Source organism: Perca flavescens, chromosome 4, assembly GCF_004354835.1.
Source record: "Perca flavescens isolate YP-PL-M2 chromosome 4, PFLA_1.0, whole genome shotgun sequence".
NCBI classification, from domain to species: Eukaryota; Metazoa; Chordata; class Actinopteri; order Perciformes; family Percidae; genus Perca; species Perca flavescens.
The window spans coordinates 6,683,545-6,707,984 of NC_041334.1; the positions used below are offsets into that span (position 1 = coordinate 6,683,545).

A 24,440-nucleotide genomic window follows, 5' to 3' on the forward strand; every position below is an offset into this window, starting at 1 on the left:
AATATACAATTAACAAACAAAATGCTAAAATTAGCGAAAACATTGATTCAATTTGAATGATGCAATGGTCCCAATAATCCATTCTCAATCATCATTTCTGGGCAGAAAATTGAAACCATTCTGCATTTTGCCGTGAAACAGCTTGTGACTGGAGTCTGATCCTACTGAAAGAATCAGTGCCACAGAGCTTCTCCCTGGCTTTGTTTCCAGGCTGCTCTCTCTCGGGAGCCACACAGAGCCTCAGCTGTGAATGTAGGCCAGAGTCGACACACACTCTCATGCCAGAATACATGCACAGCTACACACTCAACAACACACACACAAAAAGTGTATACTGTAGATATACTGTACTGAGCGGCCTACTACGCTGTCTTCATCCTAACCATTTGTCTCTGTGTCTGTACTCTCAGGTCCTCTGCGTGGCTGTAAGGAGAACCATCTAGCCAATCAGGAGAGGTAAGGGGCGAGGCCGGCCAATCGGTGGTGGAGAGATGTTGGGGCAGGGCGGCCATGTGGCCCTGGTTCACATGTCATTATTGCTGCTACTGTGGCGCGAAGCAGCACCCATTGAAGTCCCACAAGATGGTAAGTCACTCAGCAATCATCAGATCCACTTATGTTAACGCAATATGTTACATCAAATGGTGACACAAATACCAAAACTATGACAATTAATTTGGTTAAAGGGAAGTTGACTGGGCTTTACACAAGGGTACTCAGTGTTGTTAGGATTGCTGCAGCCCAATTGACTTGCTGTGTGGTAGTACTGACATAGTAACTATATTCCATGTAATGTCAGCTTCTGCCAATCATTTTTAGCCCAGACTTTTAGATACTCTTTAAACTGCATACTGCCAACACACGCTGACAAAGAACACAGAAGCTGTTTGACAGTTTGCCTCGTTGTCACAAACCGACTCAATGCATGTGACAAAAGAGGGGAGACCAAACAGGTTAAAATGCCAATAAAGTGTTTATTGCAACATAAACAAACTACTATTAACAAAAGAATCAAAACAGATGTGGAATCAGTGTTATCAGTAGTGTGTGCGGTGTATGTGTGAGTGGAAGATATGTGGGCAAATGACAACTGCAACAAAAGAAATAAACCAAACCCAAAACAGGAGATGTGGAGCCTAGGAGAAGGAGAATGCAGAGACAGAACAATCAAACATGACTTGTATAAATAGTCTTGGGTGAGTTGTGATGTTGTTGCTTATAGCCTTTTAGTAAAAGGCAGATCATTTTACAACGTATGGCAAGTGGCGTGTTTTGGCATTGTGAACACACAGTCAGGAAACATGGTGGAGAGAGAGGTGTATGATTAACCAGTCCTTCAACCTATATGAACAGATAAGTAATTTCTTCCTACCCTCTAATACGACCCACAGCAGCGTTTCCTAAATTAGCGCCCCTACCAGTGGCAGCAGATCAACACATGCTCATACCTAAACATTACGGTCGCAGTTTGTTGAGGCTTAGGCACCAAAACTACTTGGTTAGGTTCATGAAAAGTTCATGGTTTGGCTTAAAATAAACAATGTAGTTACGTACATAGTCTATATCCTTGACGCCAGAAAATCCGCCAACTTTCACTCATTTAGGCCAGATATCCATTGCCTTGGGCTTCCTTTGTGTTTGGCATTTTAAACTCTGGTTGATATATGAGGACTATGGTTTACCTTTTCTCAGATCTCTGCAAAGTAAATCCCGACAGCTAGCTAGACTATCTGTCCAATCTGAGTTTTATGTTGCAAGACTAAAACAACTTTTTAACGAACAAGTTCCTTACGAGCCTGTTTTGCAGCGGCACTGCTGCTTTTCTCTGGTGCTTAGCACCGCCCAAGATGATTGTGAATGGTTTAAAGAAATGGTCTGCTTGGAAACAGGGGACTCGGTTCGCTTCCAAGTGCTCAAGAATTCGGGTAAACCCTCTCCATGTTTGATGATGTCTTCGCCAGTAGTGCATGTCTCTCTAGTCTGTCTGTCTTGCTAACCTTGCTGGCCGCTGCAGTGCTTCTTTCGGTCTGTCTTTGTCTGTGCCAGCCACTTCCAGAGCAGTGTTCTGTGACGCTGAGCCTGACTAAAGTAAGAGTGAAATATAACTGTTCATTATTTTTGATAAACGACAATGGTAGATATAAACTGCAGCTCAGAAAATGTAACCACATGCGTTTACATCGGTTCATATGCACAAAATAAAAGTCGCCCTTTCCAGCAGCAACCTCTGATGGGACCAGTCCAGACAATACATGGATGTGATGGCACTCCTCATAGGCGCACATCAATTTAAAACAAGACAGTGATTACCGAAAGATAATAATTAATTTACTCCAACAGTGAAGTTAAAATAATTTAGCCTTGATTTTTTTAAATATGAAATAATAAATACATTGACATTTGATTATCATAATGAATACACTGCTTTATATCCCTGGGTAATAGTGTTTCACTTTGGGGTCACTGCAAAAAAAAAGTCTTCCTTGGTTCCACCATGCACATACTAATGTTTTATATAGATACGCCAACACACACACACACACACACACACACACACACACACTCTCATACCTGTCCATTTTGATCAGTACAGCCTGGATTGCTGTTAAATGGATTCCTGAGGGAATTGGGACAAAAGCACAAAGGACAAAAGGAAGAGTCATGCCCTTACGCACGCACGCACATACACACACATACACACACATACACACTCCTTTTCAGAGCAAAGATAAATGTTTCACAATTGTGCAATGAAAAATGATTTGATTTTGAGAGAGCCTCAAGGACACCTGGCCTATATGTTCCATACACAACTGCATGCTGACACACACACACACAACACACACACACATGCACACGCACACTCACAGCTGTCAGCTGCTCTGTCTTCTTTTTCTACCCCCCTATGGCGCCACCTCTCTTTCTGTTTTTTTTATAAGCCTGACCTTTCAACCCTAGACTTATGATGCTCTATTGATCTGATTTACACACACACACACACACACACACACACATTTGGATAATAACCTTATTACCCAGTTGGTCCAATTCAACTCCTAGTTCAGTACGAAACACGGTAAATAACAGTTTATTAGGTTCTTGTTATGTTTTTATAATAAACATTTTCAAGCAGCAGAATTGGCTTTTGTACCATTAAACCTTAAGACAAGCTTCTTTCCTCAGACAACTCATCCTCCATGCGCCGTATAAATCTTGTATTTTGATTTGATTTATTGGTTTATTTAGAAGGGGACAGTGCAATTTCATAAAACACATGAACAAACATGGTTAAAAAAGCCAGAATTAGCCAAATGGCTATTTTTCATCTGTAGTCTCCTGGCCATTTTGTTTTGTATTCTTAGCATTAGGGAGCTACATCTTGCATTTCATTGTGCAACCCTGTGCTGTAGATTAACAATAAATGAAACTTGCACCTTGAGAATCAGGCCAAGAATGTTTATGCATACAAGAAATTTTACTTGGTAGACATAGAATGGCATAAAATATGTATCAAAAAGCCACCAGTAATCCATTTTTCTGCTTAGCAATGTACATCTTCACATTTTTGTTTCGCAAAATGATGCAATATGACATGTTAGACCCTGATGACTCTTCCCTTGTAGCTTTTTGTCAGAGCAGCACATCCACAGTGTGTTGATGCTTTAATTCAGGAGACAGAATGAGAAGCCCCATCCCCCTCTTTTTCTTCAGTCTCTTTATTTGCTTCACAGCAAACTGCACTTTTGACCTTTATTGATTAGTTATTTCCGCACATCCCACAGGACATACAGACATGGACACACACACACACACACACACACACACACACACACACACACACACACACACACACACACACACACACACACACACTCCATCTTTACATAATAATATATAAAGGGCATGATATGAATACTATTTAAGTTCTGTTAAAAGGTCTGTGGAGTTGTACTGTAGTTAACAAATCAATCATCATTATTATTTATCAAATACAAAATACATGCAGGCAAGACCCATACTAGTGAACAGCAGCATGGATGTAAGCATGCACACACATGCACACACAGCACACACCATTTATCAGGACTCATCTGTTACGCAAACACAAGGCCAAGCTCCTGACACAGGGTGTGTGTGTGTGTGTGTGTGTGTGTGTGTGTGTGTTCCTGTGTGTCAGTGGGGAAGGGTCTTACAGTTTTTTCGATTGCTAAACGACAGTGGGCACAACTGGAGTCACATAAAACTAACTACAGTCTGTACAGCAGCAGTTCATGTGGACCAAACTCTAATTCATTTTTCATTGCTTGAACACAGTTTTCAAAACTCTACACACTTATCCCATGACTTTAACCACAACGTGCACAACACTGTAGATTTACAGCACTTTGTTCAAATGCTAACATACTGCTGTCAAAACTGTTAACCACACATTCAAAACAGAATAGATTTCAGTCTGGTGCCTATCAAACACTGCTGATTGGAATTTTAGCTGAAAGCCTAAGCAGGTGTCTTGTTTTAGACTAGTTACAGTTTTTTACAATCACTTTGCTACTAATTTCAGAACCTTGACGTCATTTTTCAAAACTCTAGACACAAAACTCAAAACAGTTATCACTTGTAACACAGGCTGTCCAATGTTCAAAACACTGCATTGGGCATTCATATCTTTAAAGAAATCTTGCACTTGCACAATCACTGGTTCAAAAAACAAATATATTGTGAAATACCATTGAAACGTTACTTTAGATCACCTACACATATGCTACCCATAGTTTCACTGGGTCATCGTTCGTACAATCATTAAATATTGTAGTACAAAATAGGTGATACATGTTTCATTATGGTACTACAAGTAAATACATCCCTGTTAAAGTACTGCAGTAGTAGAGTGAATACTGCATACCAATGTGGTAGAAGTATATATATATATATATATATATATATATATATATATATATATATATATATATATATATTAACCTTTATTTATCCAGGTAAGTCGATTGAGAACAAATTCTCATTTGCAACGACAACAGACATACAGTACTCTATAAATAAAGTATATATACAGTCATGAGAAAAAATTAGGACACCCATGCTAAAGTTGACTAAAAAGAGGAATAAAAAAATCATCTTTGGAAATTGATCTTAATGCCTTAATTAAAAGAATTAGCAAAAATCCAACCTTTATGGACACCAATTTTGTTTGTGAATGAATAATGTATCGTAAATAAATAAATGTTCTTCCTTAAAATACAGGGGGCATAAGTAAGTACACCCCTATGTTAAATTCCCATAGAGGCAGGCAGATTTTTATTTTTAAAGGCCAGTTATTTCATGGATCCAGGATACTATGCATCCTGATAAAGTTCCCTTGGCCTTTGGAATTAAAATAGCCCAACATCATCACATACCCTTCACCATACCTAGAGATTGGCATGGTTTTATTTCAGTTAATTTGAGTTGATAGCTGGTTTGATTTGCATTGAGAAATGATTTTATGGAAACTACCCCATGCCCCATATATACCCCATATATATATATATATATATACAGTGGTGTGAAAAAGTGTTTGCCCCCTTCCTCATTTCCTGTTCCTTTGCATGTGTGTCACACTTAAGTGTTTCGGAACATCAAACCAATTTAAACAAAAGTCAAGGACAACACAAGTAAACACAAAATGCAATTTGTAAATGAAGGTGTTTATTATTAAAGGAGAAAAAAAATCCAAACCATCATGGCCCTGTGTGAAAAAGTGATTGCCCCCCTTGTTAAAACATACTATAACTGTGGTTGTCCACACCTGAGTTCAATTTCTCTAGCCACACCCAGGCCTGATTATTGCCACACCTGTTCACAATCAAGGCATCACTTAAATAGGAGCTGCTTGACACAGTAAGGTCCACCAGAAGATCCTTAAAAGCTACACATCATGCCGAGACCCAAAGAAATTCAGGAACAATTGAGAAAGAAAGTAATTGAGATCTATCAGTCTGGAAAGGGTTATAAAGCCATTTCCAAAGCTTTGGGAATCCAGCGAACCACAGTGAGAGCCATTATCCACAAATGGCGAAGACATGGAACAGTGGTGAACCTTCCCAGGAGTGGCCGGCCGCCCAAAATTACCCCAAGAGCGCAGCGACGACTCATCCAAGAGGTCACAAAAGACCCCACAACAACGTCCAAAGAACTGCAGGCCTCACTTGCCTCAGTTAAGGTCAGCGTTCATGCCTCCACCATCAGGAAAAGACTGGGCAAAATGGCCTGCATGGCAGAGTTCCAAGGAGAAAACCACTGCTGAGCAAAAAGAACATCAAAGCTCGTCTCAATTTCTCCAGAACACATCTTGATGATCCCCAAGACTTTTGGGACAACATTCTGTGGACCGATGAGACAAAAGTGGAACTCTTTGGAAGGTGTGTGTCCAAGTATATCTGGCGTAGAAGGAACACTGCATTTCATAAAAAGAACATTATACCAACTGTAAAATATGGTGGTGGCAGTGTGATGGTCTGGGGCTGTTTTGCTGCTTCAGGACCTGGAAGACTTGCCGTGATAAAAGGAACTATGAATTCTGCTGTCTACCAAGAGATCCTGAAGGAGAATGTCCGACCATCTGTTCGTGTACTCAAGCTGAAACGAACTTGGGTTCTGCAGCAGGACAATGATCCTAAACACACCAGCAAGTCCACCACCGAATGGCTGAAGAAAAACAAAATGAAGACTTTGGAGTGGCCTAGCCAAAGTCCTGACCTGAATCCTATTGAGATGTTGTGGTATGACCTTAAAAAGGCCGTTCATGCTCGAAAACCCTCTAATGTAACTGAATTAGGACAATTCTGCAAAGATGAGTGGGCCAAAATTCCTCCAGGACGCTGTAAAAGCCTCATTGCACGTTATCGCAAACGCTTGGTTGCAGTTGTTGCTGCTAAGGGTGGCCCAACCAGTTATTAGGTTTAGGGGGCAATCACTTTTTCACACAGGGCCATGATGGTTTGGATTTTTTTTCTCCTTTAATGATAAACACCTTCATTTACAAATTGCATTTTGTGTTTACTTGTGTTGTCCTTGACTATTGTTTAAATTGGTTTGATGTTCCGAAACACTTAAGTGTGACAAACATGCAAAGGAACAGGAAATGAGGAAGGGGGCAAACACTTTTTCACACCACTGTATATATATATATATATATATATCATACCTAGAGATTGGCATGGTTTGATTTCAGTTAGTCTAATAGATGGTTTCATTTGCATATAGAGATGATTTTACGGAAAGTACCCCATGCCAATCTCTAGGTATGGTGAAGGGTATGTGATGATGTGGGGGGGTATGGTGAAGGGTATGTGATGATGTGGGGGTATGGTGAAGGGTATGTGATGATGTGGGGGTATGGTGAAGGGTATGTGATAATGTGGGGGTATGGTGAAGGGTATATGATGATATGGGGGTATTTTAATGCCAAAGGCCAAGGGAACTTCATCAGGATGCATAGTGTCCTGGATCCTTGAAATAACTGGCCTTTAAAAATAAAAATCTGCCGGCCTTTATGGGAATTTAACATAGGGGTGTACTTATTTATGCCCCCTGTATTTTAAGGAAGAACATTTATTTATTTATGATACATTATTCATTCACAAAGAAAATTGGTGTCCTTAAAGATTGGATTTTTCCTCATTTTTTTAATTAAGGCATTAAGATCAATTTGCAAAAGATGATTTTTTTATTCCTCTTTTTAGTCAACTTTAGCATGGGTGTCCTAATTTTTTCACGACTGTAAATTATATATCTCAATCATCAGTAGCGAGTTGGAAGAATTGGACAAGAAATTCCAAGGGCCTGAATCCATACAGTGCAATACTGTCAATACTGTAAATAGTCTGAAAAGTTGATACATGGGACCATGGAAACAGTGTCTGGTAAACAGTAGTACAGTACAGTAAAGGTAGTACATGGGACCATAGAAACAGTGTCTGGTAAACAGTAGTACAGTACAGTAAAGGTAGTACATGGGACCATAGAAACAGTGTCTGGTAAACAGTAGTACAGTACAGTGAAGGTAGTACATGGGACCATAGAAACATTGTCTGGTAAACAGTAGTACATTACAGTAAAGAATGATGATGAAATATTACATCCATAGATACTGTATTCTAATTGGTTCATGCTCCACGCTAACTGGTGACAATGAATCTCGTTATCTTGAAACTTTCATGATCTAAACATGGAATATTGTTTGTCTGTTTCCATACAATTATGCATTAAGAGTAATGCAACAGTTACTTATCATTTTGAGTAGTTGTATTGATTGATAGTTAGATGATTGTAATGGAATGAATAGACAATTATCTAAAATGTAATGTGTGAATTGCTTTTTGAAATAGTAGTACTTTGATGTTAAGTTGTGTCATATTGAACAGGTGATCTTTGTTAAATGAACAAATGATATTTGGTTTATGTGTATTGTATCCAAGCAATTTTGAAAAATGTGCATTTTGATCATTGGTTGTGAGTTTTGTGTCTAGAGTTTTGAAAAATGATGTCAAGGTTCTGAAATTAGTAGCAAAGTGATTGTAAAAAACTGTAGTGAAGATATACGGTATTTATACAGAGAAAGCTCAGAAAGCCTTTTTTTGTATACAAACACCAATTAAGAATGAAACAATTATACACTGTACCGTTTGAGAGAAACAGGTAAAAAGAGCAAAGGTTATGTACACATCTATAAAAAAAGTGAAAAACACTATCTTTACAATAAAAGTTTGTAATTTCTGTATTGGTGTTTGATGCTAGTGTTTTTACCCTCAGTGTGTTCTGAGTGACAGTGTTCTTATCTCAGTGAGGCTTGTGCATACTGTTTGGCTGCACTGAACCTGTTTTGCAGGTGATGTGAACTGTTTAGCTCAGGTGACTGTTGGTAGTGCAGACTGTAGTTTGAGTTTTGCACATGTGACTCCAGTTGTGCCCACTGTTGTTTAGCAATCGGAAAAAACTGTAAGTACATTTACAGCATTTAGTCAAATGTTAAAGTCTTGTTACCTTGTGCTCGAAGTGAATCATTTCTTATTAGTTTTGCATTACGTTGCCCTCACTTACAGTCAGGCACCTACAAAAGTCACGTTACACACTTACATTGTCAGATCGCTGTCTTTTTATCAGCCTGTTATTGTCAGTCAGCGCAGTCAACACTGATTGATTGTCAGATTGTAATTTGAAAAGTCTGTCTAATCATATCGAGCATTACAAAATGACTGTACAAACATAAACTAGATTTATACTGTCATTATGTACATGCCAAATAGGACAAAGTGATACCAAAGGACAAAAAGTCTTTTCTGACATATGTTTAATAAACTCACTACCACCTCATTGTATGCTCCTCACTTTCCTGTGGTGCTGCAGAAACCAAACACATTTGAATCACATAAAGAATTGGGCTGCCAAAGAAAAGCGTGACACTGTGTTAAAGTCTGTGATATACAATCTGAAACATAAATTGTGTGTGTTGTCTTTCTCCTCCTTACTGCTCACCCTTTGCTGATGCGGGAACTCCTTACAGGTGAGTCCACATGATGAGTCTTAGTTTCTGTGTTTCATTCTATAGATCACGATTCTCTCTCTCTCTCTGTTTATAACAACTAATTTCAATATTGTATTACATAAACTCTACACAACATAACTGTGAGCTATAACAGTGGTTCTCAACTGGTCCACCCTCAGGGTTTAAGCTTCCCATTACTCATCCGCTCACAAGGCTGGTTAATCTCAGCTAGCAGTTAATGCCTACCACCCATTAGAATACTCTGAACAGACTTGGAAAAAGACAGTCTAGCTGGTAACTTGAGGGAAAGAGTGCTGATGTTCTGTTCTGCCGTATGCAGATGAATATCTCCATTACCCGGAGGTCTGTGTTTACCTGCCGGTAAAACTTCTGTTGGATGACGCGCTTCAGAAGGGTTGAAAATCTGCAACTTTCCCTCTATACCATTTAGCTTAGCCATAGCAACCATAATCAACACTGGCTCTAGCAGTTTGCTGCTTCCTGTTTGGTGCTGGAGGGAGCTCACTCATTGGTTGTTTACAACATAGGTGCCGATACCGTGGGTGCTCCGGCGGATAATACTGAGCATCCACGTGTGCCAGACCGCCAGTATGTTACATTCATTTAAAATTAAACATTGCAGTTGGTGCTAAGTGGAGCGTCTGTCATAGTGTGATTGGTTATGTCGGGTGGCATTGATTCTTAATTTCCCACGAAGCTTATAGCGGTTACATGTCAGTTAAACTTTTCATCTCCAATCCTATACGTATTTGTGAGAAGTGGCGCTGTCCTGAGTTGAACGATTATTATTATTATAATAATATATTTAACTACGCCTATTTAACTCGATAATTATTATCGAGTTAAATAGGCGTGTGTGTTCATGTCGGCCGATAATGTCAAGCAACAATCCTACATTATTCATTTAATGTGAAGTTGGCCTATTTTATCAGAAGCATTTTCTTTAAGTTGGAGTAGGGTAATAACTCATTAAAACAAATGTTTAATTTAATAATAAATGCACAGTAAGTTGTGTTTGTGTCGTGTATAGCATAGTGAATTAGTTATTATTTTATGTACAGAATATCAAAAGTTCCAGTTGAGTAAAATACTTTCACTAACTGTAGTCATGTTGTAATTGTTCTTTATTATATATATATATATATATATATTGGCCATAATAAAAGCGCTGCTCTGTAAAATTCATAAAGTTGAACCACTTGCACTGGACCCACTTTGAAATGTACCCCACCAGTTGGGAACCACCGAGCTGAACATAACATAACGTGATGAATATGCAATGTTATAACATAGTACTATAAATGTTTATATGTCTTTAATAAGATTAACAATCACATTACAATTTGTCCATGCTTCTCTCTGTCTCGCTTTGGCTTTCATTGGACTAACAGCAAAGATCCTGCAAGACCGTAAGTGTTTATTTTTAACACTGCTAATGTTTCTGTTCCACCAACTCATTTCACAGCTTGCTCTAGCTATCTCTTGCTTTAAGTGCAAAATAAATGATGAATTTATGATTGAGGGTGAATGACAAGCTTGGAATAATCTAACAGATCATTGTTTGTAAGAAACAGTGAGTAATGTGCATGGGAAATGCACTGAGGAATACTAACATTATATATATATATATATATAGCAACACAGCATTCATAACTCCGAGGTACTTTAAAGAATCTGAGCTGCGAGGATGTAGTATAAGCTGATATATTGAGGAGTAATTTCCATACTAATTATCTCTTATAGCCTGGCTTTTATCACAACCAAGCATACCATGAAAATACTCTTATGGTTGCCATAGCAACGTGAGGGATATGTTTAATACAGTCCTTTTTCAGCTGTGGTTGGGATTAGCTGGAATAGCTTCTATTACAGAGCTAAACTGTTCTCTCATGCCTGATTCCACTCTTATAGTCCAGCCTCAGAGCTTTCTTTTAGAGCATCAAGCTCCTCCTTTAATCTAAGCAGGCGGCTGGCCCTCTGAAGTGCTTGTTATCTTGTATTGTGTGTGCAGTATGTGTGTGTAGCCTACTTGTGTACAGTGTTAGATCCACTGCCCTGCAGGGCTCAGTGAGCTGGAAATGCAAAAGGGCAGAGAAATGTTGGCTATGTGGTGTGTCTGTACTGTGGAGGGTTTGATGATCCATTAAATATGTATATTATGCTGAACACAGCTGGAGAAGTGGAAGCTATGATCTATTTGTTTCTTTTAACAGAATGTAAAGCAGGTTTAGACTGATAGATGAAAAAATAATTAAAAAAGATGAATCATTGGAAATGGTTTAAAGGTAAGGCATTATTCTACAACTTCCCTATTGACAACAAATCCCATGAAAAGAAAAAAGTATTGTGTGTGTGTGTCTGTGTGTATCACAGCCTGATGTATCTCCTTCCTGTGCGGCATAGAGCTCCATCAGTGAGCCACACAATGAGTTGCACTGGCTGACATCTTCCTTCATTACATTCACACAGTTTATTTTCACTCTATCCCACACACACCATCCTGCTGCCACCAATCTCGCTAGAGCACCAAATGTGTATTAATGCGCTGCTGAAAATAGTCCCCAACAAATGCCCAATTTCTTCCTGTTTAATTAACGTTTGAGAAAAGCTACTGTGACCAGCTGTTTCAAGAAATTACTAAGCCTTTTTAAGAGTATGTATTTGTATATTTATATATTAGTGATGCATTTCTTTTTACAATAAGAAGAAATAGAATAACACCAGCTTTGTCCTTTAAAGCTCAAGAGCCTTTTCCATCATGGTAAGAAAATAATTCCGGGGAAACCCTGAATATTAAGTAGCTTTTTAGGTATGAAAAAATGATAATGTTGATTATTTCTAGCCATGGGTTTTAATCACAAATGGCATCTGCCTCCGGATATTGTTTATTAACTAGTTCCCCCTGGCTGATGCCTTGGCGACCACTAATCTTCTTGGAGTCCACTTTAAAGGACATAAGACATAATACAGATAATACATAATTAAAACATACAGTTAGTATCATGACAAACAATATACATTATATTGTGATCATTGCATTTATAACTTCTTCATATCAGTTTTACATACGTACCAGGATAAAGGAAAGCCACAGTTTATTACAACTTGGGTTGTATTGCTTTGTTCTTAACATTTATTTTATTAGTTATAAGAACATTTATTCACCATAGTAAATGCTGAGACTGAGACATATACATCAACATAGCTAAAAAAAAAGGTCCAGCGGGCTAACAAACACCAACATTTTATCCACATTATCTGAACCACTTCATTGGAAGCCAAACTAAAGTGAGCTGTCTGTAATGTAAATGGCTGTAACAATCCCTCACAGAAAAACAACTATATGTCTATAAACACATATAATGTTCATAAATCAAATGTCCCTAGTAAGGTTGGTGAAATGTTCCTTTAAGATCAGTATGTAATAGGCTGTAGGAGGATGGATGATAAGGCACATCTAGTTGCAGTATATGGGATTACCCTTAACCTCTTGAACCTTACAATTCCCTAATGTCACTTTAAAGATAGTAAAAAATTGTTTCTACACAGCTAGTCAACTTAACATACACACATCTGCATCAAGTCGTCATTAAAGCGATGCTTATAGTGAATGAAATGTTCAAACCCAAGATACTATGTTTTTCATGGCTGCTACTGTACATGTTGGGAGCTAGAATTCAATTTTGTGGCTTTGAAGAAAGTTTGGCAGCTCAAAGTGACAGGAGTGTGAAGAGATTCCTTACATCAACCAATTTAATTTGGGGAAGGAAATGCATGCAATGGAGTGGCACTGCCTTCCTTCCTTTTTTCCTTCCTTCCTTCCTTCCTTCTTTCCTTCCTTCCTTCCTTCCTTCTACTGTCTCTCCATTGTGTTTATTCCTGTACAGAAATCAGTATATTGATCTGTAGGAAACTTCACGTAAATCTTTTATTAGGCTATAAACCCATGTTGTCTACAGTGCATTGAAGCGGAAGAAAAGCAGCGCTGTGTGTGTGTGTGTGTGTGTGTGTGTGTGTGTGTGTGTGTATTATCAGCCTTATTCCTGTAACCTCTCTGTCTCTCCCCTCCTCCCACAGTAAAGCAGCCCCCCACTATAGTCAAACAGTCAGTGAAGGACTACATTGTCGACCCCAGAGATAACATCATCATCGAGTGTGAGGCCAAGGGCAACCCAGTGCCAACGTAAGCAGTGCACACACACACACACACACACACACACACACACACACACACACATGACATAAAGCTTAACATTTTATTTTATATTTAACATGGATGGCTTTTTCTCGCTGAAGTGCCTCCTCCCCGATATGTTTAATTTGTGGTGCTTATAGACAATCAAACTAACATTAATTCCTAATAGTGAGTAAGCTGTCCTCAAAGTGTAAAATCTGTGCTGAAACAGGCTGAAAACTTGACATGTCAACAGGCTGCAGGCTGTGTGCACCAATCACACGCAGTGGGAGAGGAATCAGGAAAATCAGAGCAGTCCGTGGAACATTTAATTCCTCCTCCTCCTCTTCTCCTTTACACTGTCTATCCATTCATTCTTTTCACTCAGGCCCATTGTCTTTCTCTTTCTCCTTCTCTGCTGCCTTTTGTCACCCTGGTCTGTTTGTCCTTGGTATCTCCTTGCCATCCTGTCTCTTTTTGGCAATGAGAGTTATGTGGAATGACAGTAGTGCCACTCAGATGTGCTCTTCTGCCACTCTGCCCCCCTCTGTCTGTCTGTCTGTCTGTCTGCCTGTCTGTCTGCCTGTCTGTCTGCCTGTCTGTCTGTCTGTCTGTCTGTCTGTCTGCCTGTCTGTCTGTCTGTCTGTCTGTCTGTCTGTCTGTTTCTGTCACACACACATTAAGTATTTTTTTTACCTTAGTTAACCCTCTCTTTTTCAGTGACAGTGTTCCCCACCAAAGCTCCATTCCTGCTAACAGCCCTATAAACTCAGTGTGACACCTGTCTGCCTGCTCCCTACAGCCTTAACCTGACAAGCAGTCTGTTGTGCTTTTTGCTGCTCTCTCTCTCTCTCTCTCTCTCTGCTACCCCCCACGTTGCCCTTCCATTCCATCACTCTGTCAGGCTGTCTGCTCCTGCTGCTGTAAACCAGAGCTCTCCGTGTCTTTCCATCATTAGGGCTCAAGCACCGACAGCGTTGGGGGCGAAAGCCCTATTGAAATTCTAATGTCTTTTCTTCCTCTTTCTTTATTTCTTTCTTTCTTTTATTTTCTTTCTTTCTTTCTTTCTTCTGATTATTAATCTATGTGTTTGAGCTAATTCTTTAAAGGTGCTCTGATACTCAAAAATGCATGAATTTTTTTATGAATGTCAGTCTTGTGAAAACCTGATATCTGATATGGGTCTCGGGCTTGGCCATGGCATAGAGTCCCCTAACAGCAAACAACAACAAGATCACCTTCACGTAGAGCTATGAAATTTGGTAGGTGTATGTATTTTATCCAGACATACAAAAAAAGCCTCTTGGAGCCACCCCCTAAACCCAACAGGATTTAATAATATTGAAATTAGTTTTATTAATTTTAACTGGAACCTGGAAACACTGAAAAAACTACTTTCACATCTGAGACAAATGTGGTATGTTAATGGTTTTTTTTCCCCTCCTAAATGTGATCAATAACCCAGCTGGATTAGTCCATATCTTTTTTGATGTCTCTCTCTCTTGCCCTCATCTTTATCACTTACACTTTTCTCACTTTTTTTTTCTTCTGTTCCACACACACACACACACACACACACACACACACACACACACACACACACACACACAGTGTCTCCAGTGGTTACATCACTGGGGGTATGACCAGCTCAGGACAGTGGTACATTGTTTATTTGGAGACAGATTGGCTTTACGTAAGACACACACACACACACACACACACACACACACACACACACACACACACACACACACACACATGCAGATACTTGTGTACACACACACTTACACAACCTCACAATAAGCCACTCTCCCATGCACACATACTGGCTCTCCCTTCCCAGGACAGGCTTTGTGCTCCAATAATGCACTCGGTTGACTATTCATGCTCATGAAACATTCAGCGCAAGGGATCGTTCACTTATTCACTCACAGTCAGTCTCTCACACTGCGACACATGCCACAACACACACACAGCTCTGGTCTCCAGAGCTTCAATAGTGGCCCATTGTTCAGGCTCTGTGCTGCGCTGCATCTCCAACAGGCCCAACTCTACTGGAACCTGCCCAAAAAAAGCATCTTTTTGTAAATACCCGCTTATCACTAAAAATAGCGGCGGGTTATGTAAGCATATTCAGGGTTCTTCACTAATCAGGGAGCCCTCTGGAAACACCACATGGAACAGGATTACACACAAACAGAATGAATGTGCTGGATGTTTGTGCTGCTGGCATGTGGCAGTTTTAGTAACGTAAGATGGCAACCACATGACAAGCAAAGGGCTTTCACTTTCTCCGGTTGTTAAAACAATGAATCGTCCGTGTTGACATGGTGATATCCCAGTGGGTATACCTCATGTCTAGGTAACTTTTTGCCTTTATGTCTCCTCAAAAAACAAGTGTGCTGGTGTTTTTTCATATAATATGAGCCCATAGCATGAAACTAAATTCAGCTTTCCACCATTAATTCCATCAGTCATCTCAAACACACCACTCTGCTACCCTGAGTTTCTTTTTGGTTGGAGCGCAAGCAATGCGAGGCCAGCCCTATGAACCTGAAAGTCCTGTGCTGAGTGAGTGAGTGTGTTGAGTTTAAACTTAGATAAGATAAACTACTCAAATAACAGAAAGGAGTATACTATGTACATTATGAAGAAAGAACAAATAACCTTGAAAATAGAGCCATTTGACAGTAGCACAAGGAAAAGATGCCAGTGGGACTTTTTAACATTGGTCCACGCTGAAGAGAGAGGGTGGATCAAAGCAGACAGCTGTTGACGATTGTCAGAGAAGAAAGGCATTACTACCACATACTGAATTTATTATGACGAAATATAAATGTAGAGAAATTTCCGTTTGCATTAACAGCAAATTAAAACAGGAGTAGAGCAGGAAACAGGGAGGCATGGAGATATACTTAAAACATATACACAAATACATGAAACATTAGAATTTACAGTAATCTGTCATTATTATTTAACCAGTATTTGCTGCCTTAAATATTATGCCAAAAGTTCCATTGGTTATGCTTGATAGTACAGTTGCAGGCTAGGAATGTTCTTATAACCTTTCCCTGCATGACTACACTTAACTTACTCCACCAATAAAAATGTCTCCACAGCCTTATATAACAGTTTTGGGGAAATGTATATGTGTTGAGTTGGACAGTTGGTTGTAATGCAATGGAAGGTATGGTTAGTTTCCACTGTGCCAACTCTGAGCTCTGTCTCATCTAAATGTCCTGTGACTACGGTGGGTTTTGGGGTAAGAAGACAAGGCAATAAAACTGGGTTGACACCAGAAAGACTGTATCAACTCAAAATGAGCATCACATGAAGAGGTCCTCAATAGATGAACTTTAATTCTATTGTTATAATGCTTACTCATTGATTCGTTGTCTTCTGGCTCAGGTTCTCATGGCGAAGGAACGGGAAGTTTTTCAACATCGGAAAAGATCCCAGAGTGACGATGCGAAAACGCTCGGGAACTCTGGAGATCGGTTTCCGTAGCGGCGGACGACCAGAGGACTATGAGGGAGAGTACCAGTGTTTCGCCAGCAATGACCTCGGAGTGGCTCTGTCCAACAAAATCCTGCTCCGGGTCTCCAGTAAGAATACACACACACACGCAAACAATGATTACACGATATTTGGACGATATGCATAGGGTGGGAAAAATAAGCTTTCGGCTTCGTCCTGCTCCTTTTTCCGTACAGATTGAACATGTTGTTTGTAACACTTAGATATTGTGTTTCCTTTTGGTGTGTTGCTACGCACTTATTGTGTTTTTAGATTTTATTTTATCGTTATTTTTTGTTCGAAATAAAAAAATAAAGAAATAAAGAAATATCATTAGAGGCTACAAAGATTTTTTTTTATTCAAAGCGTTATTGTATCTTACATTAGAAAATATGAACACACAACAGCAACGTTTTATTGAATGCTTGTGGCAATGCTACAGTATCTGTTGGCCACAATTGCAACCACCAGAAATGCCCTAAAATATGACCAATCATCTGTGAAGAACAGGAACAGTTCATAGGGAGACTTATTCTGATTATCCCTCCCTCACCCTGGTTGACTGAAATTCTTGTCATATATCATTTTTCACATCTCTTTCTCTCTCTGTCCTCTCCTTCTCTTCCCCTTCTCCTCACACCCCCGCTGTCCCCATCCTTCAGAGGCTCCTTTGTGGCCTAAAGAGGTGCTGGAGCCAGTGGTGGTGCCTGAAGGCACCCCGCTGGTTCTAACCTGCAACCCCCCACCGGGCCTGCCTCCTCCGTTCACCTTCTGGATGAACAGCGGTGAGCAACAATTACACACAAATATACACACAAGTACACTGGGTATATTTCTCTTTTTCTACATGTAGTGTGTTTTATCTGCATGCCCTGATGATTTTCTTCACTGCCATCACTGTATTAGCCAGTAAAAATGACACTTTCTCATATTATCGGGTGCAGTTTTATCATCTAACAGTAGACTGTGACATGAGAGTAATTTTCCTCTTAAAACTGAACACCTGATAAGCTTGGAGACTGACTGCGTCATTCATCATGTTTACTGTTGAGTTTTTTAACACAACCACCTCAAGTAAAGTCAATCAGCAAGCCCAAAGAAAAATAATCTGGGTGCGGAGAAGTGCATTTTATTTGTCTTTAGTCCCTTTACTTTGTGATAGGCTAGAGGTCCATCAGGTCATCTAGAGACAGGCTTTATTTCCTTCTTTTCATAGCAGTTTGTCTCCAGTGACTTCTCAGTATAATGCTAAGCTTCAGTCTTTTATCCCTCGTGCTCTCAGTTTCTCTCTCTCAGCAGTTGAAAGGAGACTTTACAGTCTGGCATCCTATCCTCACTCCTCTCCTTTGCACTGTATTGACCTTCTCCCAAGTGGCTTACGCTACAGTACTGCTGAGCCAGTGTGTGTGTGTGTGTTAGTGTGTGTGTGTGTGTGTGTGTGTGTGTGTGTGTTTGTGTGTAGACCTCATGTCCAACCAGAAGCCATTACAGCCATATACAGTAGAGACACTGTAGTTAAACAACCATAACACTGACTGAATGACTTGGAAAGGCTATTTAAAAACGTTAAACATTAAAGAAGAGCATTTCAACTATTTCTATTACAATAAGGATTTCCTTCCCAGTTAAAATTTATACAGTGCCGCTATAGGTTCTTTGACCTGATGTGACCTGGACCCACTCATTGAGAAGCCTATATGACACACACACTAACATATAGAGTCAGATCAACCACAGTCCATGAGGGTGTCATGTAGCCCAGACACTGTAACACGCCAACGTATGATTAGCATTGCTGGGCCTGCTGCTGATTGGTCCTGGGGCACTGTCTCGACGACCATACGGCTCACGTCAGCTGCTGCAGTTACAGAGTGGATGGCGGTGTGTCTGGACGCCTTAACATTTGCCTGTAGCAACTGTAGGATGACACATCAGCTGGGTTAACAGAGCTAACGTGAACAGACATTGAATTGAGTTGTATGTTAAAATACACACACACCACAATCTACAAGCCAGTGGCTGGCCTTAAAGCTCTCTCTGCTTCTACATTTAGAGAATATTTTTAGCCTTTGACACAAGATTTGACGGATCAGTAAGTGATGGTAGCTTTTGATTTCTTGAAATGTCTGCTTTGCCTCAGACAAGACCTCGGTCCCTGCAGAGGATGTGCGGTTAGAATCATAGATGTATAATCTGTATATGTTGATGCATTACAAAGTTTTGGGACTTACAATACAATAACAGATCTAAATCAAAAAGAGTGGTCAAAATCAAAGCATCAGAGTAGTATGGATTATATTATGATAGTAAAATAGTATGGATTAATCTCTAAAAATTCAGGATGCCGTGTTTCCTACAATACAACTGATTCAAGTTTAACATTCAAACTGCAAATCCGCGTCTTTGACTTAATGCTTTTTAGAAATTATGGTTAATAGTAACATACTGCTGTTACTAATGGTTTGTATTAGCTGCTGTGCCAATCAAACTGTTAATGTGGTTTCATTATCCCTCTCTCTCTCCCTCTGTCCTGACCACTGTTCACCTCCTGTGTCTTCCAGCCATGACTCCCATCCCTCAGGATGCGAGAGTGTCCATGGGTCTGAACGGAGACCTGTACTTCTCCAACGTTTTGGCCAGAGACGCTCACACTGACTACAGCTGCAGCGCTCGCTTCCTTTTCACACACACCATCCAGCAAAAGAACCCCTTCACACTCAAAGTTCTGACCAGTGAGTAGACAACACACACACACACACACACACACACACACACACACACACACACACACACACACACACACACACACACAAAGACTTTCAGATCCCATACTGACATTGAGTTATATCCTCAAATTATTCTGAGGTAAGAATAGCCTGACAAGCCATTGGCAGGGCTCAATCCGAGGGGCGGGATATACGTTTGTCTTTCAAATTCCCTCTGCACTCATAGCCAACCATAGCAATGCTAGTTGATAGATTAAACTTTTGCCTTATCCAGTCGGTAAAACTCCAAACACATCTTCACATCTTCCAAAGCCGATTCGAAAGACCGCTGTTTGCCAGCAGCAGCAGCCATCTTCTTTGTTTTCAAGTAGCAGGGAATTCACGTGGAACCGTTGCAACTCTGCCGTCCTTATGTTAAGCCCGCCCACCGACTCTATACACGATGTGATTGGCCTGACCAGAATTGGTTTTTTCCAGCTCACAAGCCAACAGTTGCTAGACTGACCCTGGCTGCAAATTACATTTGCTGCCCCTAGGGTGCGTCTAGATTTCTAGGCTAAGGTAACAGTGTATGAACTCTGTGGTCCTATTCTCTCTATTAATTAATGTCTGCTGTGCATGTTTTGATTACACACCATCCAACCCAAATTGAGGATGACAAATCTCCATCTAGAGGTGATGCCATGACATGACATAAGATGCATTAAATCATAACCTTTATTGATATTTCCTCAGGTTGCTGCAGAATAGAGAAGACAATGAAATGTTGGATTGTTTTGATATAATGTGAAATCTTTTCCTTCAGTGTGTCATCAGTGTGTCTGTGTGTGGACTGATGAGCCACTATGTGTGCCTGTGTTTTCAGCGGAACCGTATAATGATACATCTTACAATGCCACTGACCCCTATGGTGGTGAGTCACTTCCTGTTCGGGACAGCTCCACTTCCTGTCCACCTCCTTAGTCATGTCCCACATTAACATGGTTAGCACACTAACCTCAGTCTGAGCTTAGACACAATGTGAAATCCTAACTGCTCTAATGTGTAGAATGCACTGTGTGGCTTCATGTGGAAAAGTGAGTATGGCTTGTGTGTGTTTCGGCTTGTGTGTGTTTCATTTAAGGTATACCAGATTTTTTCATGTCAATATTAAATGTTTTAAAAGCAGGTCAAGATGCTATATACAGTAAATACTGTGCAAGTATTAAAAGACTCAATCCGCAGAGAAATGCACACAGCCCGTATTTAGAAACTGTGGCTTTAAACACACCGTCAGGACTTACCGTACGAACCGTGATGTCAAAACTAAAATGTGTATAGGTAGAAAATGCCGTTCCAGTCTTGTTACAGTCAGTGGTGCAGAAAGTCTGCGAGGGAAAATGCAGAAGACCCGAAAACATTGACCAATCAGAACAGACTGGGGCTTTTTTGGTGTGTGTACTGGAGTTGTATTGTCTGGACAGAAACCACATTTAAAATGTATTTTAAATTCAATTTAACATGATCAAAATAACTATATCTCTTATGACATCTAACAAATATATCACCTAGACAAGACAAGATACATGAGACTTGTGAGCAACACTATTAAATAAATAATAAAATAAATAAACTAAATACTGTTTTCCATCATAATTGAACAACTAACAGTGATATTATGGCTCGATAAGAAATTATTTGTAGTTCTATCATTCACTCAGATGTCAAATCTAACACTTTATTAAACAAATTGACCAGTTTTTTAAGTTCTTGGGATTTTCAAACTGAAAAAATATAGTGCTTGCTCTGATTATATTGTTAAATTTGTCCTTAAACTGCAGTGTGTACTAGAATCAGTTTCACAAGAACTGTCAGTGCTTTTAAGAGGTGTTGAGTAATTTCCTCATTTAAGAATTGCCCATAGCTTGTTTGAACCCTGCAGCAGTCAATGTTTTTCAGATTTAAATCTCAAAACCTAGTCAGGTGTAGTCTGACCTGGCAAGACATAGCTAAAAATGTGAATTAGATACAGATATGTTTTCGATTGAAGCCGCTGCTATTTTGTGTCTATGTTCTTCACCCTAAAGTCCTTGTAGATCAAAAGTTATTTTATTTTTTGTTTACATCAGAATAAAATATGCAAAACCCTTTTCACCACTACTCTCCACTGAAACTCCTAATGTAATTGACAACAATTTAATACAAAGTGTTGCAGGCAAGGAGAATGAGCGACTGGACCAGATGTTACTTCCAATAAAAGCCAAAGCAACATCTCTGTGACCCTAATATGCACTCACAGACAGTAGAAATAAGTATTCATCTCATTTAGTCCATAATCTGTTTATTCCACTTTTCAATCAGTGTAAAATGATCACATGTAATGAATAAACATACAGTAATTAACACACAAATTACTTTTTACTAATAATTTACTATTATTAGTCATTATGCCATACAGCTATTGAACGAGCCCATAGCTGGAGGGAACAGATCAGCCAAAGTGGCAGCATATGTGCTATTGGCTAAATTGGGGAGGGGGCACAGTGCAGTGAAGCCCAGGGGGGGAGATGGGATATGTCCCTTAGGGAGAAGATGCTCCTTGTGACAGGCTGGGACTGAAGATGGAGACGAGGCTCTGGCGCAGAGCAGCATTAGTTCCCATAATGAATATTCAATCTGGATTCATGCTGTGGTCCTTAATAGTCATATATGTATGGAAATAAGGTTAGCTGCCTCCTACTTCTGCGTGCAGGGCGAGTGACTGTAACAGCTGTTGAAATGCTCACACGCGACCAACACACACTCATGCACACATGCTCCATATTTGATCACTAATCTGTTATGAACGCAAAAACCACAACTCTAAAGCTGTAATGCATCCTGGGAAGCCCTGCCAGCATCATCAGCAGAGTGTTTGCCACGTTAGCCATGTTTGGTCACATTTCCAGGGTGCTTGCTGCATCGCTGTACCTCCCACTATAGCGATTGTGTACATGATAACTTTTGCAGGCATTTGTTTTTTATTTTATTGTTTTATTGTTTGTTATCACTAACCTTCTTCTGTATGTTTCCTCCTCTTGTCATTCTTCTTCTCCTCCCAGTGTCACTAACAATAACAGATCCTCCTTCGCCAGCCACTGGAGAAGCTAACATCTAACAGATGCTTTAATCCCATACAGATCTGCATCACAAAGGATGCTAATGCTAATTTAATCTCACACACTTCTCACCAAGCTGCAGCTCCACCGTATTAACAGCATTTGTGTTGGGATTGGATCAGACTGAAAACAGCACTGTAGAACACTAAGTAATGATGATAATGAAAGGTCAGACAAATCAGTCAGTGTAATAAGATTGTTAAACAGCTGCATTTAAAAAAAAATAGTTCAGGCAGTGGTGTAGTTTCAAACAATTATTAGTCAATTATCATTAATAATGCTGCGTACAATTTGATGTAGTACAAGGTCAGCCCAGGCCTTTAGGATCTCAAGACATGTGAGTTGCTACGAAGCTAATTAAGACTATTTGTGCCACACAACTCCGTCTATATTTCTCAGTATGGCTATGTTTAGACGCTAGTGTCGTCCGGTGAAGAAATTTGAGAAATTTGAGTAAAGATAATCACCTCTGAAACTCATGTTTTTTAAAGAAATTTTTCGTGGGTTTGCTGAAAATTGCAGTTGCAGTTAAAATGTCTTAAAATAATAACTGTTTGCATGTGAAGGTTGACTCACCCAATACAGTTAGTCGGTTAGTTTAAAACACTGAACGTGTCTGTTGAAGTGTATGAGCTGAAAGCAGTTGAAATTTGAAGTTTCAAGCTCACAACCTGAAGACTGAACACTAAAAGCAGAAAGAGGGAGAGGAAGAGGGGACGGCAGTTTAACTGTTATTTAAAAAGTTAAAATAAATGACTTAAATAAACTTAAACAACACTTTATCTGTTTAAAAAATGGCAAGTCCAAATGTAGAGTATTAAAACACAAGACATATACCAATATATTTGACACTTAGTTTTGTCATAAGTGTAGTTTACGTGAAAGTAAGAAAAGGTGACTCTTTACTGTTCATAAAGCATGTCAAGTGAGTTTACGCTCAAACTACATGCCTGATTAAAATGCCACATACCTTTGGGTGTTGTAGTGTGCAAACAAAGACAGCAGTTGGCAGTTTGCTCACATCCCAGACTGCGTCTCTGCTAAACCGACTGTTTGATTCATTCATGCTCAAATGCTTTATTCACAATTTGTGTTCCAACGTTTATTCCAACTAACTGAAGCAATACTGATGCTGAACTATCCCTCAATGATTGTAGAAAAGCACTTTGGCACAGGTTAAACTAGGTTTGTATCACCCCTCCTCCCGCCCGGTCATTGCACTGTGTGTGGATTATAAAAGGCCTAAAGCCAACTCCAAACACCAGGTTTCTGTTCTAAAGGCTCCAGTTTTGGCAAGGCAACCAGTTACAATGCTACTGCTGTTC

The 24,440-nt window shown here is 39.7% G+C and overlaps 1 protein-coding gene across 1 annotated transcript in view; it reads left to right on the forward strand.

The window, feature by feature from the left end:
- The first annotated feature begins 519 nt into the window (after positions 1 to 519).
- Positions 520 to 24,440, forward strand: part of nfasca (neurofascin homolog (chicken) a) — a 74,649-nt gene continuing 50,728 nt past the window's right edge. The window contains exons 1-6 of the mRNA XM_028576599.1: positions 520 to 585; positions 10,954 to 10,971; positions 13,640 to 13,745; positions 17,145 to 17,341; positions 17,915 to 18,037; positions 19,814 to 19,984. Of these exons, the coding sequence (XP_028432400.1) occupies positions 528 to 585; positions 10,954 to 10,971; positions 13,640 to 13,745; positions 17,145 to 17,341; positions 17,915 to 18,037; positions 19,814 to 19,984 (673 nt within the window). The 5' untranslated portion in view covers positions 520 to 527. The remainder of the gene's footprint in view (positions 586 to 10,953; positions 10,972 to 13,639; positions 13,746 to 17,144; positions 17,342 to 17,914; positions 18,038 to 19,813; positions 19,985 to 24,440) is intronic.